The sequence below is a fragment of the Pseudonaja textilis genome, chromosome 15 (assembly GCF_049901715.1).
Source record: "Pseudonaja textilis isolate UNSWEBS1 chromosome 15, rPseTex1.2, whole genome shotgun sequence".
Lineage (NCBI taxonomy): Eukaryota > Metazoa > Chordata > Lepidosauria > Squamata > Elapidae > Pseudonaja > Pseudonaja textilis.
The window spans coordinates 5,867,291-5,887,452 of record NC_142004.1 but is presented as its reverse complement, the minus strand read 5'-3'; the positions used below and the strand labels follow the sequence as shown (position 1 = coordinate 5,887,452).

The window sequence follows — 20,162 nt, the reverse complement described above, 5'->3', positions numbered from 1 at the left end:
AGACTTAGGAGAAAGGTCATCAGGCATCAATTATAATGGATTCATTGGATTTGAACAGCCACCTCTAACAGGTCAAGTAGATTTCCATAAAGTTCATGGATGATATTTTATGAAAGACCTGCATGGGATTGTACCCAAAGGTAAGGAAGGAATGAAGTTAACAGGATAAGAGCAATGGAGGTCAGCTCAAATTGACTCCCAAACCATGAGATTCATTATCCATAATCTTAGCTGGAGTATCTATAAATGGTTACTATGTCTCCTACTGGAAAGATTTTAGCTTTTCAATCAGTATTGATCTCCAGAAATGGGGATCTTTTTTGGAAATTGGGCTGAGGAATAATTTGATGGGCCTCTAGTACGTGTCACCATTGCAATGGTCATGTTCTCACATGGATTGTTCTCCTTGTGTTCCTAGGAAGGCTAAACTGTGAATAAAATCCAGATCCCTATTATCGGTATTTTTATTTATTATTAAATTTATTGGCTGCCCACTTACCATCATATTGTACAATACTATGAATACAATAATATACATGGTATTGAAATCTGTTTATTCATAGTGTTTCTACGCTCCAGAAAGCATTCACTGATTGCTCAACCATACTTAGGTTGCAGAAAGTTATCTAGGATAAATGTTGAATGTTAGGATTAGTGTTTGGTCTATATGTGGTTATATTTTTAATTGTGGGTTTCAATAATGCATTTGAAATATTGTGAGGCACCCAGAGACTTTCTGGAGTTGGGTAACTTTACAAAAGACAATAATAAATCAATAAATAAAGATATAGAAGTTTTGTTTCTTTTGACTTTACAAGATTAAGATTATTATAGGATTGAGATTGTTTAATCCAAATTTATAGGATTAAGGACATAATGAGAATTCTTTGCATAAGGATGTATCTCATGTGTTGAGTGCCTGGTGGCTTCTTTCCACCTTCGCAGGATTAAGATTATTACAGGATTGGGATTATTTAATTTAACCCATCCATGCTGCTTCCCTTGTCTTCCACTTTTTTATTTTGTCCTCGGGGAATAAGGAATTAATTCTGACAAATGACAAAAGAAACCTCTTGTGAAGGGCTTAATTGAGTTCAACCAGGCCAGTGAATATTAATAATCTCCAAATAGTTTTGAATTTGCGAGCAGTCCGTATAAACCACTAAACATGCCTCTGCATATAGGTTCCCTAGCTAGATTCTGGTTTGGTGACAATTTGTCAATCTTCCATATGATGAATTGGGTATGCATTTGCTTACACCTAGAGTGGAGTCCATTTCATTTATTCATTTTTTTATTTATTTATCAAATTTATTGACCAGCCATTTTACCGCAGGGTCCTTTAAAAACGCCCTCTGTACTTGAACTGTCAATCAGAGCTAAAACACCCATTCCTGAATCTGATCAACTCATTCATGATGATAGGAGGGAAGTATTCTTATTAAATGACCAACACTCAGGTGTTTTGAAGCCATTGGCCAGATATTTAAACTTGAGAACATTTCAAACTTGAGAAGAATTCATGTGTGAATTTGATGCAACACCTAGGCAGAGAATCCAAAACCAGGTGATGTTTCTTGATATCCCCAAGAGAATCAGACATGCTTTTTCCCCCATTGTGAAATAGTTTCATAAATTTGATGAATCAGTCACACAAATGAAATACATCCATCTTTATTAATTGCTGACAGTAGAATGTAACAGATCAAAGTAGGAGGGGCAGGGGGGAATTGTTTGAAGGGTGATGGCATGGGGGGCTAAAAGGGTGTAACTACATGGCTAGAAAGAGATATCATCAATCAAAGTAAGTTTAGGAAAGAATGAATGAGAGCCCAGGAGAAGGGACTCTTTTTTCCTTCCTGAGGGCAGGAGAGGAATTCATGATAGAGTTAACAACTTCCAGATTTTGACACAGTCTTCGAAATTTTCTTACTTTCATGTGTCACTTCACAGGTGTAACTGTCATACTTTTCATACTCGGCTGCAGTCAATTTCAGGTAACTGCTGGCAAGATATTTGTCACCTTGCTTGCTGGCTTTGGTGGTCTCCACTCCAGAACTGATCACGTTTTCACCCCCCTTCCATTGCAAGTTGAAAGCAGGTGGGTAAAAACCGCTTAGAAGACACACGACCGTATATGGATTCGGGCTTCTGACCTCTTCCCGGGAAGGTGCAAAGACTTGCACCGAAGGTGAAACAGTGGGCTGACCTGGAAGAGAGGAAGATCTCATGAAGTTGAATGAATGAATTCTTTATTGGCCAAGTGTGAACTGGACACACAAGGGATTTGTTTTGGTGCATGTGCTCTCAGTGTATATAAAAAGAAAAGATACATTCATCAAGAAACATAAGGTACGGCACTTAGTGATAGTCATAGGGTACAAATAAGCCATCAAGCCATACTAGGAAACTAGGATACAAGCAACACAGTCACAAGTGGGAGGAGATGGGTGATAGGAACGATGATGAGAAGATTAATAGTAATAATAATCCAGACTTAGTAACTAGTTGGACAGTGTTGAGGGAATTATTAGTTTATCAGCGTGATGGCGTTTGGGGAAAAACTGTTCTTGTGTCGAGTTGTTCTGGTGTGAAGTGCTCTATAGCATCATTTTGAGGGAAGAAGTTGAACCAATTTATGTCCAGGATGTGAGGGTTCCACACTAAATCTTAAATTACATGCAACATTAACTGACTAACAAGACTGATAACATCTATAGATAGTTCTCGCTTTTTAACCATTTATGTAATCCTTATACAATTGGGCCGTTATAACCAATTCTAAAGGAAATAAACCCTGGCTGTCCTTTGGAAGGGCAGATACTGAAGCTGAAACTCAAACACTTTGGTTAAGTCTTTGAGAAGACCCTGAGGTTGGGAAAGATGGAAAGCAAAAGGAGAAGGGAACAGCAGACGGTTAGATAGTGACATTGATGCAGTGACCATGAATTTGGGCAACCTGAGAGACACTGGAGGATAAGGGTGCCTGGCTTGCTGTGATCCATGGGGATCCCAAAAAGTCAGGCATGACTCAAGAACCGAACAACAAAACTGATTTGTAATTCGAAGCCCTTGACGGAATCTTCAAGAAGGCTTGTAGAAGCTCCAAGAATTATAGAGCTGGAAGGAGTCCAACTCTCAGGACATTTCTATCAAAATCTGTCCCTAACTCCCTTTTTGTTTTGAGGCTGCTTGGTTGGCTAGCTGGAGCTTATGGTTGGCTAGCTGGATCTATGAAATTCAAGGTTGCAACTGTCTGACACGACTTAGCAACTGAACCACAATTAGAACCAGCGAACAAAAGAGGTTTCTCTTTTGTGTTGGTGTTGGGACCGAAATAAAATGTTGATTTGATATGACTTCATCACCCATTATTTGTCTACCAACAATAGTTGTAGTTACTCGTAAGAACTGAAGTGGTTTGCCTTCCTAGGCTGAAAGAGAAGGACTGGACTAGGCTTTTCACACAGCCTAAAGGTTTTGTGCCTAAAGTAGGGCTAGAACTTGCAATCCCTTTCTCTAGGAAACCCTAGGAAGAAGCAGGCAAGCAAATAACTTCTGAAAACTTGGCCAAGAAAACTTCAGGGATTTATCCAGGCAGTTTACCAGGAGTTCACTTTGTCTCACAGGTCCCACAAATAAAACCATAATTTGAAAAACCTAATATAATTTCAAGTCAAAACTAAACAAAGCAGTTATTTTCTCACTGTTCAATAACAGCCACTTTTAAAGTCACATTTAAGTGAGAAATGTGGTTGATTTGGGAAGGCTTGAGAGAAAAGTCTGTCCCAAAATTCAGATCTGGCCCTTCTGATACCATCTCTAAATAATAAGTGCAAAGCATCCAGAAGTGTCTCTTTTAAGGAACCTATAACAATCAAGGGGACTGGAAGCTAAAACATATGAAGAACGGTTGTAGGAATTGAGTAGGTCAACAGTGGTTTAATGAAAAGAAGGACTAGGGGTGACATGATAGCAGTCTTCCAATATCTGAGGGGCTGCCCCAAAGAAGAGAGAGTCGAGCTATTCTCCAAAGCACCTGAAGGCAAGACAAGAAGCAATGGATGGACACTAATCAGGGAGAGAAGCAACCTAGAACTAAAGTGGAATTTCCTGACAGTTAATAAACTGATCGATGGAACACAATACTAAAGTATCAAGCGTCCTATCAATCAGCAATCAAGGAAGCAACAGAAGTCACAGAATTTTGGACTTGTCCAATTTCAGCACCCTAAAGAAAGAAAGGGCAGTATGAATATATTCCAGTAGCACAAACAATCTAGGCAAGATCTGTATAAAACTTTGCATTCCTTTGCTAGTTTGTACTATTAACCTTCCTTCATGTATTGTCTTCCTTTCAGATCTGTACAAATGAGCAGGAGGATTTTTTGTAATTAGATAAAGAAATCTAAACATTAAAGCAAGAGAAAAAAAAATGAATTTTTAAAGGTTACAAGTTCTATTTCCCTATTTTGTTTCCAAAACTGCCTCTGCCTTTTGCCTTAAACTCAGATAGAGCATGGAAACTCATATTTCTAATGCCTTGGAACACACAACACATACAAACACAGAGAGAAAGAGATTTGATACATTTTCCTATTATTCTTACACTGACTTGTTTAAATATACTTTATTGCAATATCTCCATGAGTTGATATGATTCGATTTTTAAATTATCTATGAGCTGAATCAACTATGTGCAGATAAAACAAGATATTGAAGAATTGCATAGCACTTTGCTTGACATTTTGACATTACCATTACCTGGATTTTGTTTTCCTGAAAAGGACAGTGAGAAATAAACTATTAAACACAAGAAGGGCAGACTAGCATGCATTTTAGGGGACAAAAACGTAACGCCTTGGAGAAAAAAAGGATCACAAAAGCAAAATATTAAGAACACAAAATAGTCAGATCATTAGAATAATTATTTCTCTCTTTGTAAACGTGACTTAATCTAATTAAGAACATATTATACTTCAGACTTAATCAACTCAAAAAAGACAAAAAATACTCCTTTATGTTTCATCTATTTGAGAGTTCTTTTTACAACATGAAAGAGAAAACCTAAGCATTTTTTTTTAATGTGACCTGCTAAGCTACATCGAAGATGTTTCATTTGAGACAGAGACTGTTTGGTAAGAAAAAAACAACACAAATTAAAATAAAAAACAGTTGAAAAGCAGTTGTAACAGCATTTTAAAGAGACTTACCTGAGATTGACAGTCGGGTTCCGCCGCCGAAGATATACACACAGTGAGTAATGGCCATACAAAAATATTTCCTGTAGTAGTTTACTTCTGCTTCCAGATCTTGGATTTTATTTTGGGGTTTTTATTTTTTTTTTATAAATCCATCACTCACTTTGTAGGGGATATGGATTCTGCCATTTTTTTAGTTCAAAATATTTATTAGTTTATCAAAATATAATATAAACACAAACACTTTTACTGAATTCTTTTTTCAAAGTCATAATTCTCTTTGGAAAGCTTACTAATTTAGCAGACCCAATTATATTTCCACATTTTTCTGAACTAGCAGGCAACTAGGTAACATATTCTACTGAAGCTCTTTGCAATTTTTCCCACTAAGGTAATCCGTTTATTTTTAGAAATTTTCATTCATAAACATTTTTGAATAACATTCATAAACATTTTTGAAAAATAGTGCATTGGCAGAGAATTATTTACAAATAAAACACGACATACATTGATAATAAATCTCAACATACAAACTAATAGCAATAGTAATGTTATAATAACAGTACTAATACTATTAGCACTGCTCTCCCACTTTCAAATATTTTGGTCATTGAATCAAAAATGTCTACATTATTTCATCTATTTGAGAGTTCTTTGTAAAACACTTAAGTGCAAGATTGGATAATACAGAGACCTGGCCCATAGAATCACCAAGAGTTGAACATGACTGAATGGATAACATATTCATTATATCATCATATCTGATCCAGAAACATTTGGAAAACATTTGTATCTGCATTTTAAAGAGTGCCTTTCACTCAAATTCCTTTGCCACTCACCAAGTAATGACCACACAACAATACTATCTAGTTCCATGAATACCCACAAATTCCACACTCTCTTCAACCCATCATTGACATGGCTCTTCCATTCTCAATTATCATCACAGGTGAATAATTTAGACTGTAACAATTAGCCGTAACAATGGAAGAGAGATTAAAGCCATAGGGAAACTATTTCCTACCTGAATGCCAGGTCCACCATGAACTTTCTTGGATGTTTTGAATCAGAAGAATTAAGGTGCTCTAATCCAGGGATGCTATCTGTCTTGCATCATCCAGTACCATTCCAAATTACTTTTCCGAAAAGAAGGGCTTACTTTGTGGCATCTTCGACAGATTTGGTAGAAGCAGAGAAGGTGTTGAAATAAAACTCACCCATTTTGACCAGTGGAACTTACGTGTGAAAACCGTTTTCTTAGAAATAGTGGGCATGTTGGGATAGATTCCTGGACATTAATCCACAAACACAATGCAATTCTCTTTTAAAACAGGGAAATAGTATTCCTAGAACAAGTCTTGCTCTCTGATTGGGAAAATTATAATCCGTTTAGAGCTTGGTTCTTCTTTTTTTCCAAACGTGGGTTCTTTTATCTCCCAAAATGGAAATATCCACAAATAAGAGATTTTAGAAAGATCACAAGAGGCCCAATATATCCAGAAGTATGATAAATCTTTAGGGAAGAAAAAGTAAAGAAAATTGCCCTAAAACTCTTTAAATATGAAGGCATATTTAGCGATCACAGAAGATGGCCAATTTGAGGAATAGAAACAGAAACAAATAAAAATCCAGGGACAATTATAAAAGTAGGCTCCTAAGCAGGAGTGTTGCGTGACGTTTTGTTGTAAATCCCATTAAATCATCAATTTATCTCAGCAATTTGTCTCGATTTATCTCACTCGTGATTTACCTGAAAGGTATTGAACCTAAAAATAATGGTTTAAAAGAAGAGACTCGCAACCCGTTTGTATTCCTGTCACCTTTGCTTCACCTTGTTAGGATATCCATTAGAAAAGAGCTATTCAAAATGGCTTCCACACGGCCAAGCAACCCCGTTTCCTGGCCATCCAGAAGATCGACAAGACTTCCATGAAAACCACCACAGGAGGAGAAAGCCACGTGAGCGATGGAATTGCATCAAGCCCAAATCCGTATGCAAGAAGATTCACTATTCCCATCTCCACTTCTGAAGGCATCTGGTAACCCTTCAGCAACAAACATTCCTCAGATGCATCTGGCCTTTCCGGAAACCACAGAGAACTGTTTTTTCTTACCCCATGACTTTGCATTTTCTGCCCAACTGTCCTCAGGTGGGGAAAGAGTGAAGTTCTCCCTCTTTGTGATCCAAACATCTGTCAGTGATGTACAGCTGGTGGCTAGAAAGGGAAATAGATTTCCTTAGATGCCTATGGAGATTCTCAGCCATCCAAGTCCTGGTTGTCCCAAAGGAGCTGAAGGAAGCTCCTTGGATGAGAAGCAAAACGTCTTCAAAGAAAAACCAGAAAGTCCAGTTGCCCCTTGGGAAAAAAAAAAAAAAAGCACTTTTGAAATTTCCTTAGAGTTCAACATTCATTATTAAAACCAAAACCGGAGAAGATTTGTTAAGCCATCAACTCAAAGTTCTACTCAGGGCAGGAAATCAAAGTATTTCCATATCTGTACTGTTACTTCTGGAAAGAAAAGTCTAGTTAGTGAGAATTCCACCATTTTTACAATATAGGAATGACCAAAGAGGATTTTTTTTTTTTTGGCTAATTTACTGATTTGATGGAAGATCAATCAATTCAGCTTGATCTGATTATATTTGCTAATATTTGCATTAAGATGTTATATATTAATATATTAGAAGAGAAGAGAGAGAAGAGAAGAGTTGGAGGTCTTCTAGTCTGACTGGAGAAGTTTTTAGTCAAGCAGGAGAACCTATACTATTTCAGGTGTGGATTTCTAGTTTCTTCCTAAAAACCTCCAGTGATGGAATTCCCCCGATTTCTGAAGGCAAACTATTCTTAATTGTCCTCACTATAAGTAAGTTTTTCCTTAATTAAACTTAATTATATATATATATATTTCATTCTCTGGAACAACAATAGTTCCCGAACAACAACACAACACACTTTAGCAAAAAGAAAGTTGCAAATTTCAGTAAATTGTTAAAAAAATAATAAACACGGTTCTTACATGAACACTGCACAAAAAGTTACGTAATTCTGTAGGGGGCCTGCATAAGCGCACAAACGTGCCTACCGTCCCTGTCCTATTGTTTCTTTTTATTTTTCTTATATGTATCCATTTCATGTATTCATAATTATGTTTATACTTATACCTATTATCTTGTAGGCGATTGACAAATAGATAAATAAATAAGGAAACGCCAGTGATTAGATTGGGATTTGGATTTCATTTCAAAACATTGATTGGTTTCTATTCAAAATGAGATTTTGATGATTAAAGTTAAACTTAATGTGAAAAGAGATAAATAAAAAAAAAAACCTGAACTATTTGGTGGCTGTACCAAACCTGACAGATATAGACGTATAAATGATAGACTCAGTAATTCCTCTGTAGAATTGTATCAGCAGCTTCTTGGGCACTGAACTTCTTGGCCTATTTCACCATCTGCTGGCAAAATTGGGTTTTTCAGTCCTAATCTGGGTGTCAAAGCAACAAGATGTGATGCTCATATCTTGGCTCCCATCTCCCCCTGATGGTACTGAATGATGTTGCATGCACATCTTAAATTTCCAACTGCCTTTTTTTTTTCCCTGCAACCAACCTGCTCTGGAGAAATCCTGAAGATGGAAGCACAACCGAAGAAATGCCAAGGACAGATTGATTTTCCATCTTCCTCCCACAAATAAAACAGAGGGTTAGAAAAAGGCGTGACTGCCAGTACAGCTCAGATGTGAAGGTTATTTCTTACTCATTTCTGATACCCACAAATCATTTAAGAAGAAGAACAGAAGAGAGAGTGTCTTTTGCTACCCAGATGCTAAAAATCATGACTAGGGAAGAGAGAGAGAGAGAGAGATTAGTTTCCATCTGTTACTTTTGTTCTGCTTTCAGGCGCTTTGAAGAGTAGATTGACTCCCCCTTCCTCGTAGTAGCCCCTCAGATATTGGAACACTGCTGTCATGTCACCCCTAATCTTTCTTCTTCTACTCTTTATCTGGACATAAAGCAGCAAACAGTTATGCTCAAACCTTGGTTCACATCCCCCTCTGATGGTTCTGAACAGTTTTGCATACTCATCTTAAATTTTTCCTGCCCTGAAGAAATCCTGAAGGTGGCAGCAGAATCAAAGAGATGCCAAGGGCAATTTGTGTTTCCAAATAACTTCCTCTTCCAAATAAAACAGAGGATTAAAAACCGGCAAAGATTTTAAAAGGCTCACAACTGCCAGTAGGGCTCAGATGGGAAGGCTATTCCTCATCATTTCTGGTGCTCACAAGTCACAAGAAGAAAAATGGAAGTGAAAAATTCTTCTGCTACCCAGATGCTAAAAACGGTCATTGGAGAATAAACACCTTTTGCCTAGCGGAAGACAAACAGAAAAGAAAATATATTTTTAAAAGAAAAACTCACCAAATAAACATTTGTGACTATATATAGCCCAAACTAGAAATAGGGAAATGTAATAAACATTTATGAAAAAAACCTGTGATTTTAGTGCCAGTGCTATCAAATCATAGTGTGATTTGAGTGCTTATTGTACCCTATGACTGTTATTAAGTGTTGTACCTGGTGATTCTTGACTCTTGACAAATGTAGCTTTTCTTTTAAGTACACTGAGAGCATTTGCACCAAGACAAATTCCTTGTGTGTCCAATCACACTTGGCCAATAAAGAATTCTATTCTATTCTATTCTATTCTATTCTATTCTATTCTATTCTATTCTATTCTATTCTATTCTATTCTATTCAGTCGATCTCAGGTGGAGGGTTGGGAAAATAAATAGGGTTCAATTTCAATATTGTGGTTTTAGGTTTTGGGCTTCGGGGGATGGGCTGATCCTTTCGGATTGCTCTCAAGAGAACAAAATTTTATTTCATTAATCCTGAAGACTTCAGGATGACCAAGGCTGCTGCTCACCCAGGGAGGCTTATCCGTGACTTAGCCATCACATAGGATTGTGAAAACAGTTGCTCTCTGTTTGAATTCATTGACATGCTTCAGGTTCCTTGAAAAGTTTCCCTCAACCTTAAAGCAAAGGGTTGCAGCTGGTAGAACTAAAATTAAGAAATTCAGCTACGTCGTTGCTTTTTGCATCGGAGGTTCTGGTCTCACTTCCTCTAAGATGGAGTAGAGTAGCTGCACCCAAACAAGGAAACAAGCCCAGATTTAGGGTTTGGTACCAACTGGTATTTAAAACTCCAAGTTGAACATGATGTCTACATGGGATCTAGGTTCTAAACTGGTGGTATTTTTGGTGGTTTAAGGACATTCCTCTAATTGGATTAGTCATTCTTCTGTGAAGAAATCAAACCTCCTTTCCAATAAAAAAGTATATAATTCATTTAGTTTATGTATTGTCAGCCTTTTGAGTTTGCCCAGATGAGGAAACAGATTTGAGGATTGAGGGTTTTCTGGAAAATCACTTTCCCAACTGAGATCTGTGTTGCACAAATTCAGCACTTTGCGTGGCTCTGTATATCCACAATCATGTCAACCAATGTTAAATTTAGGAAATCAGTTTTAATCGGACGTTGTCTCTCTTCTTAACATATTTTAACCATGTAGAGAGAGCTCCTCCACATATGTCAAACCTCTTCAGGGGAAGAAGGAAGTGTTTGCAAGTAAGCACAAGGGGAGGTTTTTGTCTCACTTCTGCAAGGGAGTGTATCACTGTGGATACCTCCAGTTGCTGCCACTGCCATAATAACTAGCACAATAGTAATCAGCCTCATCCTCAGCCTGGAGGTTTGTAATGGCTAAATAGGCTGCATTGGCAGAGGAGTCCTTGGACCCCTTGAACCGTCCATTGCTGGCAGTACCATAGAGAAGGTATTTGGGGCTCTCTCCAGTCTTCTGTTGGTACCAATATGTGCCATAGCTGCCCACTTGGCTGTCTCGGCTCATGGTACATGAGATCTTTGCCGGTTGTCCCAGTGGAAACGATTCTGCTGCAGGTTGAGTCAAGGTGTACTGTGAGTTGGCTCCTGAACATAGAAAAAAGAAAGAGAACGAAGGTAAACTTCCTATCGATCCACTCTTGGAGTATCTTTTGAAGAGCTGCTCTGATTGGAAGCCAGATATCTCTGGATCTCAATTGCTGGGAAAGCCGTGAACGGAGTGGCTTTGAGATCAGGATCAAACCACAGTTAAAGCTTGAACTTGGGGCTTGCCAAGCCTCGAATGCTGGCAGTGGTAAGTTCAGAGGTAGGCATTCTTCCTAAATTACCTGTGCACCCTAAGAAGAAGACAGCTAAGAGCAGAGACCAAGCCATGATGGAGAGCTGAGCTTTCTCAGAAACTCCGATTGGGAGAGTGCCATGTTTCTTTTAAACTCCCAAGAATCTGAGCCCTCCCCTTTATGCAAATTCAGCTTGCATCTCATTAGCTGGCTTGGGATAAGAAGGGTTGGGATAATTGCACTGGAAGGGAAGAGATGGGTTCCTGCTCGTTATTAACCTCTTGTTCCATTCATCTCACTGGGAACCTAGAAATACCACGTTACAGTCTCTGGTTTGGTCTAAGATCCCCGTGGGCCTCTTTCTGTTCTCATAGATGATGGACCTTTCCGAATATCTGCTGATATCAGGGAACAGACTCTCTCCCAGTCTTGTTACTTGAACAACTGATTTGCAAAATTTAGGCAAAAATAATTCTAAAGCACTAGTTACCTCCTGTAACCGTTTAACCCTCCGGGAAGAAATCCCCAGGAATTGTTGGTGTGTCACATTTAGGATGAGAACGTTGATTCCAGCTGATTATTTCTGCAGAAATGGAGAGCCTCACGCTTGGGACAGAGGTGCAGATCAAGGCCCCGAAGTAAAATTTAGCTCAGAAATTTATACCAAAATGTTTCTTTGTGTTATATGTCAATCTACTGCCTGTGTTTCCTCTCACAAGGTTAGTGTTCACCCTTAGTTGACTGCATTACACATTTTTGATGGAAGATTCCATTTTGTCATATTTAGTACAGGATACATATCAGTTGTGTCTGTAAATCATCTCTTCGGCAAAGAAATTGGTGGAAGAAAAAGTCCACAATCGCAGAGAATTTAGGATTTTGACAAAATCCCAACTGAGATCCGTCTGGCACAAATTCAGCACTTTCCCTGGCTTGATATGTTCACAATGTTTTCAGCCAGTTCAGGAAATCAGCCTTAATTTGACGTTGTCCCTCTTAAAATATTTTAATGATGTTGCAAGAGCTCCTCCGCATGGTCAAACCTCTTCAGGGGAAGAAGGAAATGTTTGCAAGTGAGCACAAGGGGAGGTTTTTGTCTCACTTCTGCAAGGGAGTGTATCACTGTGGATAGCTGCTGCCACTGCCGTAATCACCCCCACAATAGTAATCAGCCTCATCCTCAGCCTGGAGGTTTGTAATGGTTAAATAGGCTGCATTGGCAGAGCGGTCTATGGTCCCTGAGAACCTGCCGCTGTTGCTGTTATCACGGAGAAGGTATTTGGGGCTCTCTCCAGCCTTCTGTTGGTACCAAGACATGTAATAGCTGCCCACTTGGCTGTCTCGGCTCATGGTACATGAGATCTTTGCCGGTTGTCCCAGTGGAAACGATTGTGCCGCAGGTTGAGTCAAGGTGTACTGTGAGTTGGCTCCTGAAAATAGAAAAAAGGAAGAGAATGAAGAGAGACATCCTGTAGATACCCTCTTGGAGTATCTTTTGAAGAGCTGCTCTGATTGGAAGCCAGATATCTCTGGATTTCCATTGGGTTGGCAGGCATGCAAGAAGGTGGCTTTGATATCAGGATCAAACCACTGTTATCGCTTGAACTTGGTGCTTTCCCAGCCTTGAATGCTGGCAGAGATAAATTCGGAGCTAGGGATTCTTCCTAAATTACCTGTGCACCATAAGAAGAAGAAGGCCAAGAACAGAGACCAGGCCATGATGCAGAATTGAGCTTTGGGGGAAACTCAAATTGGAAGACTGCTGTAGTCCCTTAAAACCCCCAAGAATCTGAGTCCTCCCCCCTTATATGCAAATTCAGCTTGCATCTTGTTAGCAGTTTTTGAATAAAAAAAGGATATCACTTGAAGGAAAGGCATGATTTCCCGTTTCTTTTTAACCTCCTGTTTGGTTTGTCTCTCTTTGGCCCTAGAGGTACCTGTGGGTGGCCTTGTGGCAGGAGCTGATTTCAGACTGTCGGTCCGAGGTCCCCAAAGATCTCACAGACACGTTGAGGAGAAGACCTTTCTCAAGATTCATTGATGTCAACAAACAGCCTTTGGACCAATCCTGTTACTGCATTCTAACAGGAAGGAAGGAAGATAGCAATAGTCCTTAGACTTATATACCGCTTCACAGTGCTTTACAGTCCTCTCTAAGACGTTTTGCAGAGTCAGCCTATCGCCCCCCAACAATCTGGGTCTTCATTTTACCCACCTTGGAAGGATGGAAGGCTGAGTCAGCCTTGAGCCTGGTGAGATTTGAACCGCTGGCAGTCAGCAGAATTAGCCTGCAATGTTACATTCTAACTATTGCATCACCGTGGCGTTTGGTCTCCATGGATCTCTTTCTGTCCTTGGATAGAGGGATAGGAGAAGATATTTCTCAAGATCTATTGAGATCTATAAACAGCCTTTCTCCCAGTCTTGTTTCTTGGACAACTGACTTGCAAAATTCAGACAAAACTTTCTCAAAATAGTGGTAAAGTTTTTGAAGTTCTTATCCCACCCAGAATAAATCTCCAGTAATTTGGGGTGGAGGATGTACATATACATTCAATTGTTGCTGTCCCCCTGTCAAACAAAACATCCTACGAAGTTTTGCAATAAGACAACTCAGCAACGGAATTATTCGGACAAGTTGCTGAATGAGAAAGCATATAAGAAAGTATCTCTCTCTGTGTGTGGCATTGTTCTGAATAGGATGCTCCCCAGGGAGATTTAACACCTCCTCCGCCCAATCTATAGGCAACATGGTGCACTTGCAGACCTGCAACCAGAAAAACAATTTCAGGTGTTCTCTTCAGTTGCAACAGGTGGGTAACCAAGCAGAACAAGAAGAAGCAAAACTGGGCAGGAGGAAGTTAAGGTGATACACTGCTTTACGGTTCTGCTCCATCACCCGAGACATGTTGCAGACATGTAGAACTTCTAGAGCAATGAGATGGACCCAAACGGGAAGCAGGACGCATGGAAAGGAATATTTTCCTGTCTAAGGTGTGTAATTGCCATGAGACGGCAATTCAAAAGTAGGAAAGTCCTCCTGCATTCCTCAAGATGATTCCCACGTCAAGAAATGTCTGGTTGCGTCTGTGAACGTGTGAGAAGGGAAGGGGGAGAATCATGGGAAGAGGACAGGTCTTGGAGGTCGGGAATCCATAATATATATATAATAAAAAGTCTTTCTTCAAAATTTAATCGTGGAATGTGAAGTTTCTCACTGATACCATCACTGTGCTTCCTATTCTGTCTTCCTGATCCCTATCTGGCCATCACGGCTCCAGATCCGCCATAATTCCTGCTGGTATCAAGGGGTTTCTTCTTCTCTGGAGATGGCTCTTCTCCTCATCATCTCTGAAGCTTCCCCTCTATCTTGTCAGTCCTTCCAGGGTTAACACTGCTCTTTAATGAGCCTCCAAGCAGGAAAATTCGGGCCATAGGAACAGAGCCCTGTTCTTTTGTCCCGCATCGACCATGACATCGCCACCAGAAGTCCTCAGGAATCTATAATGTAGATCTCATCCCAGAGAGATTCTTGGCTTGGCGTTCCTCCCCCCGCCCTTGGAACAAGGAGGTCTTCCTTGTTGGGGACGGTTGAGCTTCTCCAAGCCAGCCCAGAAGGTTGAATGCCTCAGAAACAGGTTTTTGCTATACTTCCTCCTTAATTTGTATCACGGTGCACTGATTATTGTCAAACACCTGGCAGTAATATACTGCCTCATCCTGTGCTTGGGCTCTGGAGATGCTTAGGGCGGCTGTGTTACCAGAGTTGGTGCCGGAAAATCGGTCTGAGATCCCTGTGGGCCTCCATTTATCATTATACATAATCAGAACAGGAGGATCTCCAGGCTTCTGCTGGTACCAGTGAACATTCTTTCCTTCAATGTTGTTTGCTGAACAAGTGATCCTTTCATTCTGTTCCAGCGGGACAGACACGGATAATGGCTGGGTCAGGACATACTGGGCAGAGGACCCTGTGCAGAGAAACAAACAAAGAAATGAATACGGTCTTGTGCAAAAGAACATTTCTCACCTGATGACACATCTAAACAACTCTGCCTCTTCTTTTACAGCACCTGAGGAGTTCACCAGCAACGAGAAAAGGAAAGAAGCCCAGAACATGATGAGAAATCTGATGCACTTTCCTTCTGAGGGCAAAAAAAAGTCATCTACTTCAACTCTTGTGCCTTGCCTTTTATATGTCACAAGTCTTGTGGCCAACCCCTCCCCGATGCAAAACATTGGCTTTGAAGTAGTTGGCGTAGTAGTAGAAGAGCCATGGTGGCGCAGTGGTTATTGCAAGGCTTGCTCTGCCCACAGCCAGGAGTTCAATCCTGATGGGCTCAAAATAGACTCAAACTTCCATCCTTTCAAGGTCGGTAAAACGAGGACCCCGATTGTTGGGGGGCAAGAGGCTGACTCTGTAAAGCGCTTGGAGAGGGCTGGAAAGCACTGTGAAGTGGTATAAGACTTATATGCTGCTTCACAGTGCTTTCCAGCCCTCTCCAAGCGGTTCTATCTTCTGTTCTTCTGTTCTCTTCTGTTCTCTTCTGTTCTCTTCTGTTCTCTTCTCTTCTCTTCTCTTCTCTTCTCTTCTCTTCTCTTCTCTTCTCTTCTCTTCTCTTCTCTTCTCTTCTCTTCTCTTCTCTTCCATTCCATTCCATTCCATTCCATTCCAATCCATTCCAATCCAATCCAATCCAATCCAATCCAATCCAATCCAATGGTGGCACAGTGGTTAGAATGCGAGAAGTCCAATACTGACTGGCTCAAGGTAGACTCATTCTTCCGTCCTTCTGAGGTGGGTAAAATGAGGACCCAGATTTGGTGGGGGACAATAGGCTGACTCTGTATGTTTAGCATATTGAAGAGAACGATTAGGGGGATAGAGTAATTGTCTTTCATTACCTGTGGGACTCTCATAGAGAAGAAGGGACTGACTTCTTTTCCAAAGCACTTGAGGTAAGGTCAAGGAGCAACGAGTACAAGTTCATCAGAAGGGAATTGAACCTAGAACTAAGGAAGAATTTTTTTGACAGTGAGAACAATTAATCAATGGAATAGCTTGCCTCCAGAGTTGTGGATGTTCCATCACTGGAGGTTTTCAAGAAGAGACTTTATCTGGAATGGTGTAAGGTATAAGGACTCCTGCCTTGAGCTGGGGTTGAACAAGAGGCCCTCCAAGGTCTCTTCTAGCCCTATAATTCTATCGTTTTACGTGCACACAATCATTCTATGTTTATACACTTGCACAATTCCCACTTAGCTCTTTGGAAGCACCTATGCTAAAGCAGTTCACCTCAACCACAATAATACAGAAAGGTCTCTTGAAAAATAACGTGAAGTTTTACCCTAAGAATCCTATTTTCACTCTTTCCTTTTTTTTTTTTTTTTTTTGCACTGAACGTCAGTCATCCCCAAATCAACAATATGCTAAGATCACCTAACTGTCTGGAGAGGTCAGTAATGCTAGGAAAGGTGGAAGGAAAGAGGAGAAGAGGACAACCACCACCAACTGCTTACAGTGGCAATGGGTCAACCATTGGAAAAGCAGAAAAACCAGCATGAAGATACATAATCTTGGAAACAGTCTACTTAGTGGTTGGGATGCTACAGGGTTGGGATGCTACGGGTCCACCCAGGTTCAGGAGAACCCATGGCTAATGTTATGGCTCGTTCAGAGGCCGTTTTTGTCCTCCCAGAGGCTCCAGGAAATCCTCTGGAGCCTGGGGAAGGTGAAAAAGCCCCCTCCTTGTGTTGAAGGAGGCTGACTAGGCCAAGGCCACCATGGCCACGTCCACCCAGCAACCGGGCAGAGATGTCATCAGTGGTTTATACAATCTGATTGTCTTTCCTTTCTTGGCACCAGCTTGAAGCATTTTGCAGCTGATGAAATTTCTCAGCCTGTTGCTGAGAATCTCTAGGAGTGGGGGGCTGTCAAACCCTTGTGATCACAAATGGGTGACACACCTTCTCCCATACAAATTATATTTCAGGGGAAAATGGTCCCAGGACCAAATTTTCGCAGGGTTCCTTCTTTCCTCTTCAAAGCAAAACACGTCGTTTTAACGTCCTTCATCCTTGGCTGAGTTGGGTCGCTTTGTTGCCCAGAGAAGCTCATGCAATCAGTAAAGTTCAAAGAGAGATGCTTTCTGTTAAGAAAGACATTGTTATCGATAACAGCATCTAAATTATGTATAGCATAAATTGGCCATAGAGAAAATTTCCAAGATTTTGTTATTACACCACATTCAACTCTTTTGTTTTTCTTGACACCTGCAATTCTGCATGAGGTATTTTGCAGCTGGTAAAATTGCTCAGTTTGTTGCACAGAGGAGTTTCAGGAGTGGTGGCACAAGGTTGGCTTGGCGCATGTCTAGGCAGGTGGCACCCCCTGCTGAAAAGTCCCATAACCATAACTGGGTAACACTTGCTTCAATTCCAAATAAGTTTGAGAGCAAAGTGCCAGAATGTTTCACATTTCTTCAAGGTTTCTTCACTTTCTCTTAGAGCAACGCCAGTTCCTTGCTTGTCCCTTCACGCTTGGTTGAGTTGAGTCACCTTGATGCTGAGAGAAGATTACGTAATCATGCAGGTTAGGAAAATAGAGGAGGAAAGCACATAATGTTCCGTGATTTTGGTGATGATCCGTGATTGGAAATCTCTTGCTTTGGAATTGGAATAACTGAGCTTGGAATCGTTGCTTGGCGTGACTGACACAACGCTAAGGAGATGTCTTTAAGAAAACTGAGTGGTGAAGGGTGGATGGTGAAGCATTGGGAGTTTTAAGCTTATGGGAGATTTATGATCAAGTTTCTCATTGAGTTTGCTCACTGTGTTTCCCAGCAGCACAATAATAGTCCCCTTCATCCTTTCCCTGAACATTGCTGATGGTCAAGAAAGCAGGATTCTTGGCGGTGTTTGTAGAGGCAGAAAAGTGACCAGAAGATCCAGAGCCAAATTTTGTCTCTCGGGAGGTTGTGTTATAATACAGGAGAAAACTGGGTCTTTCTCCTTGCTTTTGCTGGTACCAGCTGAAGTCACCGAAATGGTATCCACTGCTAATACTGCAGGAGAGTTTTACTGGTTCTCCAAGAGGCGCTGAGAGGGCAGGTTCTTGAGTCAGGGTGTATTGACACATTGCACCTGAAAGGAGAAAAATCAACATTGAAAACTCTTCAAAGATGGGAAACTGAAGCAAACAGATTCGTACAAAGTGAGAAAACAGCCGAGGTGGGTGTTTGACTTCACCTGGAGAGTAAGAGAAGAGGAGGAGCATCAGAATCCAGACCATGATGGAGAAAATGAAGGGGAGCAAAGTCCAACTTGGTCCTAATCCAAAGCCAAAGATTTTAGTGGCTCTCACTTCCTGATTCTCTCTTAAGCTCTGTACAAAAAGCGCATGCAAATATCTACGGGCCTCATTGGCCAGAAGGAGTGAAGAAAAGAGGATTTAATGAAACTCCAAGATTTCAACCCTTATGTCCAGGGGTGAGCTTCGACAATTTTAGAAACGGGTTCTCTGCCTGGTGGCTGGGTGGGCGTGGCCATGGTGGGTGTGGCCTAGTCGGCCTCCTGCACCCCAGCAGGAGGGGGGGCATATTTGCCCTCCCCGGGCTCTGGAGGCTTTCCTTGAGCCTCCAGGAGGGTGAAAATGGCCTCTCCAGGCTCTGGAGGCTTTTGGGAAGCCAAAAACAGGCTCATTTCCAGCGTTCCTGAGCTTCCAGGTGGCCTGTTTTTCACCCTCCCAGAGTCTCCGATGATGCCCTGCAGTTACCTGCATCTAAAACGGGCGGTGTGGGGATTCCTGGGAGGGATGGGGCAGGGCGGGGCGGGGCAGGGCAGGGTGGGGTGGGTGGGCCCAGCCAGAAATGGGATTGGAAGGTTCTCCAAACTGCACAGAAACTTAGCTAGGGGCTCTCCCAAACTCCTATGAACCCCCAGCAGCCCACCGCTGGCTATGTCAGCAATACCCATATAAGCTCTCTAAATAAATCAGTAAGTAAAAGAAGTTGAATCTTCCAACCGTACAATGTTCTTTGGGATGATCTTCAAAATCGTTTGCATGAAAAAGAGTCAGGAGAAATTCTAACCAGATTGTCCCAGACATAAAAAATTCTCCTGCTGCAAAAGAGCAACTCATACAATAGGTCTTCGTTGAAGTTGTTCTTCTGTCATTGAGTTTTCATTTCAAGAAATGTCACATTCTCTCCTTTTTTTATCATCTTCTCTGCATCACATGGCATTTTCAAACAGGACTTGGTGTTCTGGAACCCAATGGGAAGGTTCTCTTGTCTTTATGTCCTTCCATTTCCAATTTGATTCGCCCCAATATTACCCAGAAGACTGAAGCAGTTCTGTCCCATTCAACATCACCAACTTCCTCTGTTCCCAAGATTTTTCTGTAATAGCATCACTAACATAATTCCTTATTGGCAGAATCATAAATTTGCCTATGCTTCCATGAGCAAACAGTGAAAGAGGAAGATATAAGGGAGAGTCATTAACCCTTCTGGGCAGAGTGATAATGGAAACATCTTGAGGCGTTTCCACAAGATGGAATTTGCTGTGAGTTAATAAGAGTTCGTGGTTGTGAAACCTGGACCCTTTCGCTTCATTTCATGTGGTGTTTTAACTGATTTGGCAATTGCCTCGTGAAAACCAATTTGGACCATTTGGGTGCTTGTGGATGCAGCCAAGAAGAAACAGACACTGGGGAAGGACACGGCAGGGTCAGAAACGGAGGTGGTATTCAGCCAGATCTGACCAGTTC

The 20,162-nt window shown here is 40.9% G+C and overlaps 1 protein-coding gene across 6 annotated transcripts in view; it reads right to left on the bottom strand.

Moving 5' to 3' along the window:
• Positions 1 to 1,658: 1,658 nt before the first annotated feature.
• Positions 1,659 to 20,162, bottom strand: part of LOC113453526 (immunoglobulin lambda-1 light chain-like) — a 62,409-nt gene continuing 43,905 nt past the window's right edge. For 3 of the 6 annotated variants that reach the window (XM_087913267.1, XM_087913271.1, XM_087913270.1), the window contains exons 3-4: positions 5,214 to 5,251; positions 1,659 to 2,209 (exon numbers count right to left, since the gene is read on the bottom strand). In XM_087913267.1, the coding sequence (XP_087769393.1) occupies positions 1,890 to 2,209; positions 5,214 to 5,251 (358 nt within the window). In that variant the 3' untranslated portion in view covers positions 1,659 to 1,889. Of the gene's footprint in view, positions 2,210 to 5,213; positions 5,252 to 10,894; positions 11,199 to 11,440; positions 11,568 to 15,071; positions 15,364 to 15,465; positions 15,555 to 18,231; positions 18,536 to 18,640; positions 18,783 to 20,162 lie in introns of those variants that run through there. The other 3 variants (XM_087913268.1, XM_087913269.1, XM_087913265.1) reach the window with 3 other exon arrangements.